The 12,904-nt window shown below is 41.1% G+C and overlaps 1 protein-coding gene across 1 annotated transcript; it reads left to right on the top strand.

The window, feature by feature from the left end:
* The first annotated feature begins 398 nt into the window (after nucleotides 1-398).
* Nucleotides 399-10,658, top strand: oma1 (OMA1 zinc metallopeptidase). The gene is made up of 8 exons (XM_028028468.1): nucleotides 399-1,118; nucleotides 2,308-2,536; nucleotides 2,720-2,893; nucleotides 3,020-3,127; nucleotides 4,287-4,415; nucleotides 4,600-4,674; nucleotides 5,078-5,227; nucleotides 8,601-10,658. The coding sequence occupies exons 1-8, from the start codon at nucleotides 769-771 to the stop codon at nucleotides 8,910-8,912; spliced, it is 1,527 nt and encodes a 508-aa protein (XP_027884269.1). The 5' UTR covers nucleotides 399-768; the 3' UTR covers nucleotides 8,913-10,658.
* Nucleotides 10,659-12,904: the final 2,246 nt, after the last annotated feature.

Raw genomic sequence — 12,904 nt, forward strand, 5'->3', positions numbered from 1 at the left:
CAAGTGGCATTTATATTTTCTGTAGCTGCTTATGAGTGCAACATTTGATCTATGTTCTCTAAAGAGTTTGTGTGCTATCTGAAAGTATTAATATTTACCTTCATGCTCTTTACATGGTCATGAATGCTGCAACAGATTGTAGTGATACTGTGATGATTAATGATGTGATTTACCCCAAAGTGGCCCTCCAAATAATTTGGTCCCAATATAACTTTGAGCCGGCCCTGCAAAGAGGGATAATAAAGCCAAACTACTTTTTTTTTTACCCCATGAAAGTTAACCACATGGTACGTAAAGCCATATTCCTCATTTGTAGCGGATTTAGGCCATAATGTGACCGATATGTGAAGAGGAACCTTCATTGCGGAAGTGTTTCTGCGGGGAATCATTTGAGAAGCAGGAACAGCATTCGTTCCTTTATTTTTCTTAACACCCGACGTAACGTAACATGTCCTGTCATATGGGGCAGGTGAGGGATTAAGATGTTTTAACTATGTGCCTGGCTGTTATTGCAAGGTTTGGACCATCGTGAACACCAGAACGGTACCGGCGCCATCGCTGGAAAGTAGTTGCCAAGGTTACAAGCTACCAACCGACCAGTGGGAATGACTTTGAAGGTTGAAACCGGAAGAAAAGCTAAACATGGCACCAAGATACTTGAAACACTTTAAGGTCTCTGCATCGTCCTACGTTATAGTTATCGGTGTTACACGAATGTTTTATCACACCTGCCTTATGAAGTAGCGCTTGTTAAATTTTTTGACAACAATGGCTTTTCTATGTGGTAACTTATTAAGAAACACGTCCAGTTTTTACTTTCACATGAATTTGACTCGACATTTCCAGCTCTGTAAACGAGCTGATTTTCCTCTGAAGAAGGAGAAGACCCCGTTCTCAGTATGTTCTCCAAAAATCTCGTCTAATTTGAGAGTCTGTGCAACTAGACAGTCTTTTCCAATATGTGGCAACGTGCGGACGGCGTGTTCCCGGATAGGTTCCGTCCAGACCCAGTGGGGCCACCACTTCCACACCTCCTCCTCCAGGAGAGCTCTTCCTGCTCCCCTCCTATGGATGGTCCTCAAACCTCTGCAGAAGCTTCTGGCTATACTACTGGGCAGGTAGGGAACGGATGTCGGATGTATTATTGTTCCCGATTTCAGTTATGTTTTACAAACAAGGTTTTTCTAACATAAGTACATTGATATTTAATATAATGTTATCAATACTGAACAATCCATGTAATGGAAATAAACAATAGAAACTGAATAAATTTCCACTCGACTAAAATCACACAGAAATATCACATGAGGACATAATTTCTCTGCATTTTAAAGAAGGGTTTTTAAACTGAAGACAATTAGTTTACAGCGCTTTGGGTTGTTTAAGCTGGAGTGAGCAAAGTGGTACGATCTAAAGAGCTTTCAGAGACCTTCTAAAAAAAGATTGTTGCAAGAATTTTACCGTGTTAAATAGATTTATTCTAAAAGAAGTTACCAAAACCCCCTAACATGTCCTCAAGTACATCCAGCAAGTTCATGTAAGTTCATTAAAAAAATTACATTTGAAAAAGAGTGTTTAAATTTCATAAAAGATATGAAAAAAGAAATCTCTATGCTTAAAGGAAAACATGAAGCTATTAAATGCATTTTTGTTGAAATATACAGTTTACTAACCAAAACTGGGTTAATTCTTGTTTAAGTTTATTTATTTTCCAGACTTAAACTGTAGATTAGATATTTTCTAATACATGACAAGGTGTCCTTTATTTACTTGATTATAAAACAATAAACATCATTCACCAATGTCATTTAAGGACATTTGTATTATGAAGTAAAACAAACATATTGCTTTACAGGCAATAGATTCCTTTATTTGTTGATTAAGACAATAAACAATTATCTTAAAAAAACTGCTTAATGCTGAGTTAAAAAACAATGCCGTTTGAGTTCACTAAAATAAAATCCAAACTCAGCTTTATTCAGGCCTTTAGGGAAGTGATTCCAGGCACCTGCACCATATGTTTTGGTTCTCACTTTGGGATAATTAAAAACCTGCCACTTAGCGGGTTCGTCAGACCCTCGGGCCTTCCATTGCCTCTTTGAAGATTAAAGGATTAATCTCAGTCTGTATTTCCACAATTCTGTTTTATAATCTCCTTGTTTTTCATTCTCTGCCATGAGAGATGACAGTTTTCCTAACATGAAGGAAGCTTTAAACGATTACAATCTTTGTAGTATTGAGCACCACTGGCCCATGTGTGATTTTTAAACTTACTACCCGACTGTTTCTCCTCCCTTTTCTGGGCAGGAGTCTAAGGAAATGGTGGGGCTCTCTACCAGACAATCGCCGACAGCTCGTGCACGAATGGCTCCGGAGGCGCCGCTGGCATCTGGCGACGGGAGCAGGAGTTGCTTTGGTGATCGTGGCCCTTCTGCTCCTAACACACCTGGATGAGTCCCCAGTGACGGGGAGGATCCGCCTCCTGGTGTTCAGCAGGGAGAAGTACATGGAGCTGGCTGCTCTGACTTCAGAAGCGGTGAGAAACGAGGGCAGGCACTAATCCCTACACTGTTACTTAAATATTCAGGCTGCTGAACTGTGATTCTCAGTAGCAGCTTTACTCAGATCCTCATAATCTGCTATGAAAATGATATCTTGGAAAATGATATCTGGGGGAAATAAAACGGGACCAATATTTACAAGTAACCGTGTGTTTCAGCACCTGGAGGAGTTTGCGGAGCTGCTTCTTCCTGTCACTGACCCGCTTCACCAGATGGTGGAGCAGGCGGTGCAGCTCCTAGCACAAAGGAACAAGGACATCCCAGAAGTGTCTGAAGTCCCCTGGAGTGTTCATGTGGTAGAAAGTCCCCAAATCAATGCCTTTGTCCTTCCAGTAAGTATAAAAAGAGACACAGACCCAAAACTTTTTTTCTTGTTCATACCCCTCGTGACTTCAGTACTGTGTGTGGCTCAGGCATGCATTCTGATTATGCTTGTTCTGTTTTTGTTTTTTTTGTAGAATGGGAAAGTGTTTGTGTTCACTGGGATGTTGGGAGCCGTGGCAGATCTGGACCAGCTCATGATTGTACTTGGACATGAAATGGCTCATGCTATACTGGACCATTCGGTATACTGGACTTTATGCAGTTGGTGTTGCTTTATTGTTTTTGTTAAAGCAATTTAACCTGTCATTTTTTTAATTATTTGGAATCTGTTTTAATGTTTATTTAGATTTGTTTTGATAGGCCAACGTACTGTATAAATGTGAATTAGGAAAAATTTTAAAATGACAAAAAACATTTCCAGAAACCAATATGAACTAGATAAAAGTTCTTGAATTCCCAAGTGTTGCTGCCCCTTTTTCCTGTTGGCACAATGTCCAGGTTTTGGAATATGAAATCAGTCTCTTGTATCTTTTCCGTCATGCCTTCTAGAAAATTACCCTATTTATATACCTTTCTTACATATCATTCTAATTTTGTTGCCATTTTCATACATGCAAGATTTGCGAAGTGTATGACTAATAATAGTTGTCGTGCCGACAGTTTCTCCAACCTGAGCCGGCCTCACATATGAGGAAAAGTTAAGAGCACTGCAAATTCAAATGTTTGGCATTTGAATTGGTAAACTTGCCATTAAAAATGGCCTTTGTTCATGAATAGGAAGTTGCTTCTTGAATTTTTTTTAATTGTCTTCTTTGAGTTTTATGACTTTGTCATTTTGGGATGCATCAATTAATACCACCTTGACTAGATATCACCCTTTGCTCCATCTGAGTTGGCTTATTTTGACTGTGGCACCACTTTCGGATTTCTTGCATCAGACTTTGCTGCGACTCTGTGACAGTCCCCTCCAAACAGCTGCCTAGGGCTGATTTATCAGTGCTCATTTCTTTTTCAGAAACATTCTTCTCCCTGCAGTTCTATAATCCCCATTCACTCTGTTCTAAAAGTGCCTAATAACGTTTCGGGCATTTCAAGTCTGTAGACGTCCGGGGAGGAGATGCTCGGAGGAGATTTTAATTAGCCGAAGGGGAATGAACGTCGATGACCTCGAAGTTACAAAGTTAGTGTGCCGTAACGGATAGACTCTTAAAACCTCTAAATCTGTTGTAGCGCAAAGTGTTTCAGCAGAATAGATGAGAACAATCAATATGTTGAAGCTGCACCATTCCCCTCTCCCCCTCAGAAAGTTTTCAGCTCTGGTTTTCTTTCTTTAACCTTATTCCTGCTGTTGATATGCTGTTGCTTACCTCCTCGTTTCATCTTCTGCCCCGCTCCCTCCAGGCAGAACAGGCCAGCCTGTCTCATGTTGTGGACCTCCTGTCTCTTATTGTGGTGACAGCCATCTGGGCTCTGTGTCCCGGGGACATCTTGGCAGTGGTGGGAGGGTGGGCAAAGGACAAGCTCACGGAGGTGAGGTATTACTATTCATGATTTGAGTCATTTGAATATTTGGAGCTGCAGGGTGTCGAAGCTAAAGTGAGAATGGTAGGAAAAATTACAATGTCCAAGAGTTGCGTCAGTTTTAAACTGTAAAATGTGAAAGTTGTGTTTCTGGATTGTTGTGTGTAAAAGTTCTCTTCTTTCACTTTTGCAGCTGATGTTCAACCATCCCTACAGTCGTAAACTGGAAGCTGAGGCAGATCAAGTTGGATTGCATTTAGCTGCTAAGGTAACACTACTAAGTTTGTGTCATGTTAGTCCTGAATCTAGCTACAATATTGCTGCAAAGTCTACTGTAGATTCCAACCATTTATTATTGGTATTACAAAGTACTGACTTGTGCTACACACATCTGCCAACAATTTGATAATAATGAAAGGTGCTCCGTGTTTAGTTTAATGTTTAATGTACACTGTAAAAAAATTAAAGTAACAAATAGAATCATTTTCTATGTATGTTTTGCTGAAACACTTTGCAATCTGCCAACGAGGCACAAGGGGGCACTGTTGTCAAACTAAATTAAGCTCCTTTAGAAAGGCTTTTCATTTGTGTGCTGCTGTGTTACTTGTGTATTTTTTGATTAAGAATTGTATATGGATATGTGTGTGTGTGTGTGTGTACATCTTTCCCAGGCTTGTGCAGATGTGCGAGCAGGCCCCGTGTTCTGGCAGCAGATGGAACTTGTAGACAATCTTACAGGGAATCCCACTTTACCCGAGTGGCTGTCGACACACCCCTCACACAGAAACAGGTCCGGTCAGATGGACCGCCTCGTCCCACAGGTAGAATAACACACAACAAGCCACATTTAGCGGTGTCTCCACCGGTTAATAAACAAAAGCATTTCTTCTTGGGATTGTCACAAGCCGCCGACTGAAGCGAGAGCATTTTTTATCCTCGTCGGACGTTTGTTGTTTTGAACAAAATGTGTAGCTTTAGGTGCTATGTGAAGATATCTTAATAGAACTAATGAAGCATCTGGAGAGATGTGTGCCCACCTGCAGACACGGAGAGGGAGCCACAGAGGAAGCAGAGACTCGGGGAAAGGGAGGAAAGGATGCAGGGCCTTAGGAAGACAGGAAAACCATTTTGTAGTGCCAGGCCCTGGATGCTTGGCACAGGCAAAATGTCGTGTAGGATTTGAATGTTTTGGATCTGGAAGAGAACAGCTCTTATCATTAGCCAATCAGTCTCACAGGACGGGACTCTCTGCTGGCGTGGTGGGAAGACAATCATTACTATCTTAAGGCTAAAAAGAAATCAAGAGGCACTAAAAATGAAAAACAGCTTCGGTGGTTGTGTGCTTTATATCTGTGAGTATTTTAACTAGCCGTACGTGTTGCTGTAGTCGGAATATCGTCACTCCATCAGATGCTCCAAGCGGTAACGTCGAACAGATGGGCAAAGCCTCTAATTGTCCATCAGGTGGCAAAGTTGTGGAGTTTGTGCATCGCTTACTTCCCTGTGAGACAGGCTGACCTCTAGCAGCAGTTGTTGTCGAGGCCAGGATGTAGCTGCAGGCAGTGAAGTGATGAACGCTGCGGCGTGGGTATTGTTTGTGTGCACGAGCTGATAAAACTCTGTCTCTGGTGCGATAATATATAATACCCAGCTCACGCCAAGCAGTTTGATCCAGCCAAGCAGCACAGATGAACCGGCTAACAGCTGAGCTTCATCAGCTGAAAGTGATGCATAATATGATGTTTTTAACCTTGCGAAGGGGTGACAGCCTCAAGCTACTTAACCCGACTCTTCTGGGGGCACTCCTCCTCCACAAGTGCGCTCGTCATCCTTAAGCAAAGCAAATTAAGTCCACAGGTAGCATGAGAAGGACAGGCTGTCGAGTGGATAGCTGAGTGCATGTTTGTACACGGACACGCACATTTGTTTTGGAAAGCATTCACCCCCTTTCTGATTGTTTTCTTTTTTAATGGGTTTTTTAAATGATGGGTTGAAACAAAAGTGGTGTGTAGATTGAAGTGAGAAAAAAGCACATTTGGAAATCGAAGTGGGCATTTATCATATCGGTTTTCATTTATCGTGATACATTTCTTGTGCTGGTAGGAATTTTGATTTATTGTTGCCACGATAAATTCCAATTAATGGTGTTTAAAACTCCCCCAAACTGTCCGCATTGTTATTTTTCTGATTTTCTCCACTGTTTGTTCAATAAGAATATCAACAAATATCTGCAAAATTTGAAAATGTGACTATTAGCTGTGGGTGTGTCCAGTTTAGTGATACAGATCACACTTCTTTATGTGACTGGCGTCACAAAGGAGTGTATTAGCAATGGGAATGTTCTTCAAGAGCTGCATTTGTGTTTGTGGGGCCGTGATCGCTGTGTCATGCCTTCACAGCTGTTCAGTTACCTAAAATGAGATGACAAAATATTGCGGTAAAACCTTTAGGTTCATATCGTCCACCTCTATCTAGAGATAGAAATCAGCATAAACCCAGCTGTTCTGTGAAGGACTCAGAGGTTTGATGGAGAATATCTGTGAACAAACAGCATTACAAAAACTAAGAAGCACATCAAACATGGACAGAAGTTCCAAAGCAGGGTTTGGTTATAAGACAATACCCCAAGCTTTGGACGCCTCAAAAAGAAATTGGTAAAAAAAAAAAAAAAAAAAAAAAAAAAAATGTCAGTATGGCACAACTACAAACCTAGTTGTAGTTGAAAGAGGAGCATTAATCAGAGAAGTAGCAAGAGGCCCCGTGGTAACTCTGGAGGGATCCAGAGCTCAGGTGGGACAATCTGTCAACATGATTACTGTTAGTCATACAATCCATAAGTCTGGCCTTTATGGAAGAGTAGCAAAGAGAAAGCCATTTTTTAAAGGAAGCCATTAGAGGACCCATTTAAAGAGTCCCACGGGAAATGTAGGGAACACGGCTAACATGTGAAAGGATGTACTTTGGTCAGGTCAGACCAAAACTGACATTTCCATCGCACCTAACCCATCAAAATTTCTATTTAATCTGAAATCCTACAATGCAGAACACAGTTAACATATCAGCTCCACAGTGAAACATGGTGGTGGCAGTATTATGCTCATGGGAACATGGATACAGGTAAATATTTAGTCATCTTGAGGCTGCAAATGAATGGGGTTGAGGTTCTCCTTCCAGCAGAGCTTTATGTAAAATCCCACTAAAATACATAGAAGTTAAGGTCAGTAAGTTATAAAATATGAAAAATGTTGAAGGGATGTGAATATTTTCACAATGTATATGAGATTCTAAGTATAGAAGAGGGAATATACTGTATTTAACTACTACAAGTATATTTATTACAAAAATATGCTGTTTAATAGATATATTCAGTAGTACTTGGGTAATTCACACAAACATTTATTTTTTCAACCTGGTGTGATAATATTAACTTATGAGTTAGGTGAGCTCTACACCTAACTCACTAAACTCACCAAAGCTCACTAAAACCAGGAAGATAGAGCACATAACACCAGTTTTAAAGTCCCTCCACTGGCTCCCTGTAGCTCAAAGAATAGACTTTAAAATACTGTTGTTAGTTTATAAATCACTGAATGACTTAGCACCACAATACATTAAAGATCTGCTGTTGTTGTATCAACCTTCCAGACCTCTCAGGTCTTCCGGTTCTGGTTCTGCTCTGCATCCCCAGAACCAGAACCAAACGAGGAGAAGCAGCTTTCAGCATCTATGCACCACAAATTTGGAACAAACTTCCAGAAAACTGTAAAACAGCTGAAACACTGACTTCCTTTAAATCTCAACTAAAAACCCACCTGTTTAGGATTGTATTTGAAATGTAATCAATTACAAATTTATTGATGTAACTTGACTAAATGATTGATTCTATATTGCATTCTGTGTTTGTAATGATGTAAAGCACTTTGAAATGTCTTGCTGCTGAAATGTGCTATACAAATAAAATTTGATTGATTGATTGATTGATTGATACATCTAGTTGACCAGCGTGTTTGCAGTGGCAGAGCAGATATGACCATTTATTCATGAAGAAAGAAGAACATCTTGAATTAGCAGGATTTGCTTCAGATTCAGTATTGACTGATCAAAGCTACTTGGTGGATAGACACGCTGCATCATGATTTAGCGCTGTCATCGATTAAAACTATACACGTATCTGCTTTTTGTTCATCTGTGCAGGCTCTGGAGCTGAGGGAAACTTGTTCATGCCCCGCGCTCTCTCCTGTTGACCCTCGAGTTGTCTTCTCAAAGACCGTCAGCGAGTTGCTGGCAAAAGCTAAGCAGGGGGTCGGAGGGTTGGAGGGGACGCACGAGCCACAACCCGTTTCTGCCTCCGTAGCACTGCCGGTTTCTCAAACGGCACTCGCTTCTCCCTCAAAAGTGGATCGGTTTAACAAAGACAGGGTCCCTGCTGTCACGTCTCCTCTCCCCACCGCTGCAGGGGAAGGATCCCAGCATGTGCTGCAGAACACCAACCAGCAGGGGAGTTAAAACCCAAACAAACCTTCAACAAACTTCACACACTCTATTGACAAACTTGATACAGTTTGAAGAGGCAGGATTATGTATTGTATAGACACATTTTATAGCACAATCAAGTAACTACGTTAGTTTCAGTCGTTATGAAAATGCTGTATAAATCAAACATGACTTGAAAGAAATTTGACTTTGCAATCTTACGCCTTGAAATTGGGCCTCTGTCTCTTTAAGAAGCTCCTGCTTTTACAAAGACTCCGCCTTCAACACGTCATCCCAACAACATTTCTCTTTTAAAGCTTTTACAACATTTTTACCAGCTTTTCACTGAGAAGTACTTCATGCGATGAGCTCAGCGGATGCACAGTTCCAGCAGGTGTTTGCTAATTGCTGCTGCCGCTAGTCTGAAGGAGATAGCTAGCATTTTGCACCTCTGAATGGTTGCCACGGGAGATTCAAGGATTTCTCAAACATGCATGAAAGAATCAAAGCAACTCTCCTGGTGTGTCTTTGATGAAGGAAAAACATTATAAAATTCGAAAAAGTCCAATTTACATAATACTGCCCCTCTAAAGCTTTTTGTTTCTTTCCTACATCTATATGCAGCCTCTTAAAGTGGTCCCTAAGTGCCCAACACTTTAAGATTCCAACCATTATAGTCTTGGCCACAGTGGAAGATGGTGTTTGGAAAAGTTTTCCAAAAACAGATTGCTGAGAGTATAATAAATAATTGGGTTTTTTTTTAAATGGGGCAAAAAGTCAGCAAAACCAAATTGAGAATGCTGTCCATGTCTAGTGTCCGTAAAGATGCCACTTTAATTAGCTAACCTTGACCAGGGAAATGCTGCATTAATTAGCAAAGCTCCCATACTTTGTGAGATTAATATGTGCATTATTCATCAATGCACGGCAACAGCCAGGAAGAAGCACTTAGGTGTGCATGTTTGATGCTGCGTCCATAGCGAGGTGAGGCCTTCTACGTTCCGGCTGCGACCGTCGCATTCTCATGCAGCACACACCCTATGCACTTTATGCATTTTCTAGCCTGGGGGACCTAATCGGGCGAATTGATGCTGGCCTGATTTAGGACGCAGCCCTCTGCACAGGAATACCAATGTCAAGGTGTTGAGCTTTGAGGGTGAAAAAAAAAATGATGGGAATTTTTGCTTTTAAGACTCTCATTTAATAAGGCAAGCAGAGTGAGAAAACATTGGTATTTACAGCAACAGCCTTGGGGAGCAGTCACGCACCGAGCAGGGGAGGGCAGTTATGGTTCAAAGCTAATGGTGTTCTTTTATGTGTGAGTGTGTGCTGAAATTAAATGGTACACTTGGATACACCATGAAATCAAATTCTACAACTGTGTTATCATTGCTGAAAATTGGTTTATTTACGTTATGCTTTTTAGATTCAGACCCAGCCGCCAAAAAGTTTTTCCATGTAGCTGGCGGTGGCGGCAGGAGTTTGTGCTTTTACCGGTGGGTTGCGGGTTCGAACCCCGCTTTGTCCGGCTCAGTTGTTGGGTTTTTGGGCAGGGCACGTCGCCTGCCTTGTCTGGTGGTGGTGCGTAGCTTCAGCCCCCGGGCGGCCGTGGCTACAAACTTGTAGCTTACCACCGTCAGCTTGTGAATGTGTGTGGGAATCGCTGAACGTAATGTGAAATACTTTGTAGAAACTGTCAAGAAACTGTTTTCTTTCAGCAATTCAAGAGAAATATGTCCTGTAAACGCTTTTATTAAATTAAAATTGTACTTGAATCAAGTTTATCTTGCCTGTTTTTATTCCTCTGTCAGATCCATAATCTGACATGGATTAAATTGCAGAAAAAAAGGAATAAAATATTTTTGTTTTGTCTATAATCAATGGCCACCTACAAAGAGCAACACAAGATAGTTCCAAACACAGTGAAGTGTGGGGATCCTATTTAAAGAGTTAGCTTGAGGTCCTGTACGTCATCATTATTTACAGATAATGTCACGCTCCTAGATTCGTAGACTGCTTCCTTGCGGGCCCCTCACAGCTCATTAGAAAGATGTAAAGTTATGAAATCTCATGAAATATTACCACAAGACAATCATTGCGTGATGAACGCTGTCAAAACGCCCAAGAGTCAGCCTCGGTACTGCTCCTTTGAAACGTCTGCCAACTGTTACAAGCTCCATCTTCTTGAATACAAGATCAATTTGGTCATGTCTGCCACTGCCTTGTATTCATACGTATTGGACTTTTTCACATTTTGTAACCGTATCTCATTTTTATACAAGTGTAACAGGATCTGATTTGGAGTTGATGTGATAAACCAACATAAAATGAGGAGAAGTGGGAGTGGTGTGTTCTTTTTTTAAAGAGTTTTTAGAAATAGAAACCTGAAATGTTTCGGCATGAATTTGTATTCATCATCCTCGAGTCAATCTTTTCTAGAACCACTTCTTGCTGCAAGTACAGCTGCTGGGTTGCAACATGCAGACCTTGACATTTTTTCCCCCAGTTCTTTGCAAAATTGCTCACCTTCAACACTGGTTTTAAAGTTTTGCCATACATTTTCAATTGATTTTAGATCTAAACTTTTTACTAGACCATTATAACACATGAACTGTTACATTGTAGCTCTGATAGATGGCTTACGTTGAGTCATCCAGCAAGAAGGCAAACCTCAACCCCACTCTCAAGTCTTCATCAACCAGTAGCAGGTTTTCTTTTAGCAATTTCCTGTGTTTACTTCAGTATCTCTGCCTATCTTCTCCTACATTGCATGGTAACTGTGACTAAAAATCTCAACAACAAAAAAAGCAACTGATTATTTCCCGTGCTGAAGAGAATTATCCCATCAACATAATCCTGCCACCACTATGTTTCACAATTGAGATTGTATGTTTATACTGTTTGGTGTTAATTATTATCATCTTTCACAGACATCAAAAAAAAGTTCAATTTCAGTTTTCTGTGTCCCCTTTTGGCAAACTGCAAATGAAACCTCTAATGGCTTCTTTCTTGCCAGTCTTCCATTAAGGCCAGATTTGTGGAGTACACGACTAATAGCTGCTCCGCAGATAGATCCTCCCACCTGAGCTGTGGCTCCCTTAGCTCTTCCAGAGCTGCCACGGGCCTCTTGGCTGCTTCTCTGATTCTGTCTTAGTATGTTTGCAGTGTTGCATTCTATTTGCTTTTTTTTTTTTTTGGCTGAAAAAATCTGTGGGGTATAAATAGTTTTGCAAAGCACTCAGTGTACTAAAACAGCTGTGGAGTATATGCGCCTGCTGGATACGTGCTGCTGTTAAATAAAATTGAGAGGAAAGCACGAATCACAGCTTGTAATACAGATTTCCTTCCCCTCTCCTGGTCACATTGTTGCGTTGCACAGTGAGGCGGGCGTTTCCCTCGCCACTCTTGGAGAAATTGGAACATGAGCAGGCAACAGATGACACACTTACACCCAGAGGTAATTGTAATGAGCATGATACAATACACACACACACCCCCGCACACACAGCAGAGTGAGTAATTGTAGCTCACTCTTGGACTGCGACAGAAGTCTTCATCAAGGAAAACCAAGAGACAACAGCAGAAAGACTGAGAGCACAGAAATAGAGAAGTAGTTGAAATGAAACCTTGGTGCTCTGACAGGAGAAAAGAAATGTTTTATTTCAAGTATAGTGAGTGACATAATGTTTTCATTTAAATCAAGATGTTTGATTTTTAACATGCCATCATATGAAGGCTGTATGCAAAAAGCCTCGTCTCTGAAGTGTTTCTGCAAACACACACTGCCTTAGGCAAAAAAATAAAAAGTGAAAATCTTATCTCTGTTTTATGCCTATAAATTCACCTCAAGTCTCAGTTTGTTTTGTTTGTATTTCCTCCCACCCACTGGAGACGCCAGACAAGCTTCTGAGACCCTAGACAAAGGGCTTGCGGGTATTTTCAGGTACAGACGAGCGAAGAAAAGCCGAAGACGGCGCAGGATGAAGGCAGCACACCCACCAGAGAAAGCTGGACGCCTGGTAGTG

The sequence above is a fragment of the Xiphophorus couchianus genome, chromosome 9 (genome assembly GCF_001444195.1).
Source record: "Xiphophorus couchianus chromosome 9, X_couchianus-1.0, whole genome shotgun sequence".
NCBI lineage: Eukaryota > Metazoa > Chordata > Actinopteri > Cyprinodontiformes > Poeciliidae > Xiphophorus > Xiphophorus couchianus.

Coding starts and splice junctions, on each gene's coding strand:
- oma1 (XM_028028468.1), top strand. CDS start 769: ATGGCTTTTCTATGTGGTAACTTATTAAGAAACACGTCCAGTTTTTAC. Junction 4,416..4,599: donor CAAAGGACAAGCTCACGGAG/GTGAGGTATTAC, acceptor TCACTTTTGCAG/CTGATGTTCAACCATCCCTA. Junction 4,675..5,077: donor GATTGCATTTAGCTGCTAAG/GTAACACTACTA, acceptor CATCTTTCCCAG/GCTTGTGCAGATGTGCGAGC.